Genomic DNA, 5,973 nt, shown 5'->3' on the forward strand with positions numbered 1-5,973 from the left:
TTAAAAAACCCTAGAATTTCACCTCTTGCAATTTTCAGTTTCTCACATAAAATTGATTTTCTTTGTATAAGTATATTTTTATTGCTAAAATTAGTCAGTCACATTAAAAAAAAATCCCCACATACTTTAAGAAGTGAATGTGTATAGTACTGAAATATAGCCACCTCTAGGGTTAAGCACAGCAGCTGTTTGACAGCACATAGCAACACTGTGAATTAGTTTAGAGAAGAAATTGTGAATAGTATATTGGCAGAAACTTTAGAAGGAATTTAGATGAGCAAAATTAAATTATCCAAATCCAGGGCACCAGGGATTATCCAAATGTACCAGAGCATCAAGGATAACAGTTCTACTCCTGGGGGGAAAAACCCATGGAATGTTTAATGGCCACAGGTGATTAGGACCCAGATCTTATGTGCACTGCGTCTTATGTACACCAGGCCTCCAAATAATGTGTTAGAGGACTGGTTGAGTACTGACAGAGAGGGAAGATTTCTCTTTACTGAATCCCCAGCTTCAGGAATCTTAGTAGTGTTTTTGAGGTCTACCATACAAGTATTGGGCTTAGGTTGTGAAATCTGCAATGAAATTGCCACCCAATATGGCACAGCTACAAGCTGCGTCCTTACTTTCCTACTTCGAAGCTTTATTTTATCCATAAATGGTCCCTTACATGTATGTTTGTAACAGTGTTTCTCAACATTTTAAACTTACTTTTCATTAAAAGGTCCTGGCTGTGCAGTCCCCGTACCAGCTAATCAGTCATTCTGGACTCGTGAGGAATACTCTAGTCCGAAGCTTCCCAGAGCGTCTCACAAAGCTGTTGTCAATGGCAATGTAATGTGGGTTGTTGGAGGCTACATGTTCAATCATTCCGATTCCCGTATGGTTTTAGCGTGAGTAAACCCAAATACCTTGATATCATTTTTGCTTTTCCAACTACAAGATATTATTAGATGTCAAGAATTAATTTTAGAAAACATCATCCTGCAAACTGTGTCCACACCTGCGCCCTACCCAAAGCTAGGATTTGTCAACATGAGTTTACTAATGTTTGATGGGAGCTAGTTTTGGAAAAACTTCATACAGAGTCGTGAGGTTCAGTAACTGCTGACCTACTCCGTCCTTCCTACAACACTATCCTGTCTCACTGTTATTACTTTCTGTATATTCATCCATAAGCCCCACAAGTTCACCTTCAGTGAGGCTGAGTCTACATCCTCTCAGAGACCATCTGAATTAACTCATTCTAATAAAACAGCTTCTGCTGTTTAACCTGCATGATTTCAGGCTGTGACTGCTTAATGAAGCTCTATGGACTATTGAAATGGATATTTGAACTTAGAAAGAGAGGAACCATATCCCAATGGATAGGGCACCAGACTGAGATTTGGCTATGCTGGATCTATTCTTGTCACCAGGCCAATTCAAAACGGACTCACTGTATGACTTTGAGCAAGTCATTTAAACTCTGTGCCCTCATCTGTAAAATGAGGATGACACCCACTGTTGTGACGAATATTGTTATATCATTTATACAATTATCATTAAGTGCACACTAATATTCTCTGTGGAAAGCTTTTAAACCACCCAGATAGTGTTACAAACTAAAAGGTATAGGACCTAATTCTGCCCTAAAATGCATACATATAGCTTCTGTCAGCTTCAGTGAGAGTCATGCATTCAGAATTGGGGACAGTGTTTGGTCCATAAGTAGCAGTTTCTCTAAGCCATACTTGAAGGTTATTTGAAACTTCACATATCATTGCAAGGCAGTCCTTCCTCATTTTCACTAGCTAGTTTTTCAAAGACTTGCCTTGTTTTTTCATCTCACTAAACACATGCGGCTAGACTTCATTAAAGATTTATCTTAAAGCTGATTTTTCTTTACATAAATGTAAGCATTGCAACTATAGCTACTTCCCTAGCTGTAAAGCCAATGAACTTTTTTTTTTGATGGGATCTTTCTCTTGTTGATTTCCTGTTCCAAATTAAGTTTAGAGAGAGTTTTTATGGTTGAATGATGAAAGTGTAATTAAAAAATACTATGCTATGAATATTGATGGTTTCCTGTAGGAATGTTGGAATTTACCCTGAGCTTTTGTAGAACCTATTTTTGACACACCTTTGGGCAGATCCTCCGTTGATATAAATTGGCATAGCTCCGTTGTGAATGTTGTCACTCTTGGTTTTGCATAGGGAAGTGTAACACTAAGTATGGTAAAGAAGCAAAAGTATATTTGTTTAAAGTATACTGCTTAAGTTTAACTTTTATCCATAAAAGATTTTTTGTTGTATATAATTTGCAACCATGTGTCTTCACACTTTTTATTAATATATCTTTCCTAACAAATCCAGAGGAGGACAGGTAAATTTGTATATAAATTACACAGAAAAATCTCAAATTCTCATTTATACAGGTATGACCTTGTTTCTGAGGAGTGGCTTGCACTGAACAGCACTGTGAACTCTGTAGAGATCAGATATGGTCATTCATTGGCGTTACACGAGGTTGGTAGATGTATTAGTGCTAATTAAATCTTGCTTTCAGTTGTTTTAGTTCTGTGTATATAATGTTTTGGGAGAAGCATTGCTTACTTAACTGAGTGGCAAGGGCAGCCCGAGGGATAAAAGAAAAGAAAACAAAAAGTTCACCTTAAGGTAATCCTACCAGACAGTTAAATTTAGTGGCATATACATTGTGTTGGAATTTTTTTGAATACAAATACACAAAGAATACGGCTGGATGTGTCATTTGTATATTAGCATAATTTCAGACTTCATCTTTTGATAGATCCTAACTGGTTAAATATTTTGAGGCTCTTCACTTGCTTAGTAGTCATAGACTTTTTAAATAACAGACTTTTCATTTTTATTTTTCTTGAGGTAGGGAGGATAGCATAGGGAATTTACCTTTTTTTCCTCCCTAAGTACGTTGTGCATCAGACAACATAATTTGAGTAAGACCAGGAGGAGATGGACAGATGTTACCCTAGGTTTGCATTGCCCTTGTTAAACTCTACCATAACTCCTTAATAGTTAACAAGAAAAAGGTACGCGTACTGTAGTGCTTTTCCAGAGTGAGGCTGAGGAGGAGTCAAATAGTTTTATTTACCTTATACTAAGAAGGAAAAATAATGAGAAACAATTTTTCTTAATTTTTGTTTAACATCCAGTGAAACGGTTGGATCTTCCATGGATGCTTAGAAGACCTTCATTTAATTTTCCATTAGCATTAGCAGGAGTTATTAGTATAAATCTTCTATACATTGCACAATATGTGGTGGACATTTGTTGGGGAACTATAAACCATAGCAGTTGGTTTCTTTTGTATGTGTGGTGTGTTAATGCCAAAAAGTCTGATCATTTCTTTATTAAACCAACTTTTTTTCCAGAATAAAATCTATATGTATGGAGGAAAAATAGATGCAACGGGGAATGTGACCAATCAGCTGTGGGTATTCCATATACACAATGAGTCATGGGTTCAAGTGACCCCAAAAGCCAAGGAGCAGTATGCAGTTGTTGGCCACTCAGCACACATTGTCACTCTGGAAGATGGCAGTGCTGTTATGCTCATCATCTTTGGGCACTGCCCTCTGTATGGGTATATCAGCAATGTGCAGGAATATAACCTTGGTAGGTACAGTCTTACCACTTGTTTCTATTTCAATGTTCAGTTTCCAACCATTAACCAGATCCAGGCAAAAACAGTATATTGAACTTATTGATGTTCAAGTTCCTCTTTTTTTCCCCTACAGTGTATTTTTTAGAACTTGAATCTAATGTCGTGTACAAAATGCTTGAATATCTGTACAGTGACTAGAAAGGCATGTACCCCTTATGGCTATCCAGTATATGTGACAGAACTGCAATGAATTATGAGGAAAGTCTAACTGATTATGAAGCAACTTTGAGTTTTGTTGACAGCATTCTAAAAATACACAGCAAAGTAGAAACGTAACTAAAATACCAGGAATGCCACACTCTTGCAAGGCTTGTGGAGAACCTTTTTTGACTGTGGGAAGTGTTGGTGTCTCCCCACCATGGTGTCTCCCTACCATGGCTGCAGAATGAAACCTCAAACTCTCCATGATTTTTTCTTGAAGTTTGGAAAGCTACAAACTCTGTTTTGTAGCAGCTTTCATTATGCATGATATGTGAATAATTGAGTCAGATTCATTATGAAATGAATTTAAAACAATTCTGTTCTTTATTTGTGAGTGGGATGCCTTTCTTCTTGTGTATATATTGCTGCATTTAGTACCTAGAGCCCAGATAAAACGTTACGTAGCGTCATCCTCTTTGGGGGTGACTGGATTCACATTTCATGTATTGTATTTCACACACATGCATACATTCACCAAAAGCTATTTGTATCTCAGAAGTTCATCAGCTTTTAGAGACGTTCAGATATAAAAGTTAGACTGTATGCTCTCCCAGATGGTTGCTGTGTCTTGCTGTATTTATATACCATGTCCAAGACAGTAAAGCACTGATCTCAATTGGTGCCTATAAGTATTAGCATACTATAAACAGCAAATCATAATTTTTGCAGTATATTATTGGTTTATACATTGTATTCATATATGTGTTAGCTCTTCCAGTTCATTTTCATAAATAACTTTTTTACTTCCTTAATTCATTGCAGTTTTATCTTGATTTTAAGGCAGTGGTACCCAACGTTTGGTTGGGGCCAAATTTTGTAGTTAGCGACTGCCGAGTTTTTTACTAGTCCTCCTTTAAATCTCTAATGTCACAGTCCTGGAATTAGTTTGACTTTTTGATTTACCTGGGAGCTTTTTGTTTAATCTAGGCATGCAGTGCCATTAGGTGACATGCTGGGATGTAGTTACTGTATCTGAAATAGCTGGTGATCGGAATTTGTGACTTTCTTAAGAAGCGAGCAAAAGGAAACAGGATTTCTAGACTGCCATGTTGAATGGTGGCATCAGAAGCTATGGCAAATATGGATACCAAAATCTCCCTCACGGGTCATTCAGATTATCTGTATTACTTTGGCAAAAATTCTATACAGCTGATTGTTGTGTAGTATTAAAGCTGGGAAGAGGCATTTTTCCCCCTGTGCCACCCTCTCTTTTAAATAAAAACAGTCCAAAACTTGTTTTGGTATCTAGGAAACACATAGTCTCCTGATATATGAACAACAACTGTGTCCCAATCTATGGTCAAACAGAGGCAATGATTGTGATAGAAACAAACCAAGAGACTGTCTTGGTTCGTTAGGGGAGTCTCCTTCATCCTCAGTTTTATATTTCCTGCATGGAAAAATGCCTTTGGGGAGATAGACTTGTATTCAGCTAGGGTCTGCTGCTTTAGGAAATTATGGTGTGGGAACTCGGATATGATTTTCTTCCTAGTTCTTAAAGACACCCACGTGCATAAGTTTCCAAAGGCTACACCATTCATTTCCTTTAATTTTTGGGAAGAAGTTCCTTGAATATCTGTCAGAACCCTGAAGTTACTTTCTTTCTTCCCGTATTTGCCTGTCTTGGGAAGTCTGCATGGCATTTCCTTCAGAGCCTCTCAGCATTGCTCCTTAATTGGAGGAAAAAAAAAAAGTTTTGGTGTTTAGTTGGGTAAAATGTTTCTCTCAGGCTTATGATGTTTCCTTTGTTATACTCCAAGCCCTGCCAATCCAGGGAGTGAGGGACCAGGGCCTGGGCTCTCAAGCGTGGCTATGAAGAACACTATAGTTAGGCCACCAGGCGGGCATTCTTTTAAAAAATATATCCCAGTGAGTTTGGCTTCTATGCTTTCTTGCCTTAAATCTATAGAATATTCAAAAAGAGTGCTTTCGGATACCATAACAAATCAAGTAACTTTACTGGTGATTTGATGTCACCAAAATGTGACAGATAATTTTAATGCTTTTTGTATTTCACTCTCTTGGCTTGTCTTTGAAGTTTAATGAATGAGTGTTGGAGGAGAATGCTTATGGTCTAATTAAAA

The 5,973-nt window shown here is 37.4% G+C and overlaps 1 protein-coding gene across 1 annotated transcript in view; it reads left to right on the forward strand.

The window, feature by feature from the left end:
* LOC113407182 (attractin-like) overlaps positions 1–3,826 on the forward strand; it is a gene marked incomplete at its 5' end in the record, with an annotated part of 7,520 nt that extends 3,694 nt beyond the window's left edge. Inside the window, 4 exons of the mRNA XM_029912318.1 lie at positions 728–896; positions 2,421–2,511; positions 3,396–3,639; positions 3,762–3,826. Coding sequence (XP_029768178.1) covers positions 728–896; positions 2,421–2,511; positions 3,396–3,639; positions 3,762–3,826 — 569 coding nt within the window. The remainder of the gene's footprint in view (positions 1–727; positions 897–2,420; positions 2,512–3,395; positions 3,640–3,761) is intronic.
* Between the last annotated feature and the right edge of the window lie 2,147 nt (positions 3,827–5,973).

Source organism: Terrapene carolina, unplaced genomic scaffold, assembly GCF_002925995.2.
Source record: "Terrapene carolina triunguis isolate 2854851 unplaced genomic scaffold, T_m_triunguis-2.0 Scaffold203, whole genome shotgun sequence".
In the NCBI taxonomy this organism is placed as follows: domain Eukaryota; kingdom Metazoa; phylum Chordata; order Testudines; family Emydidae; genus Terrapene; species Terrapene triunguis.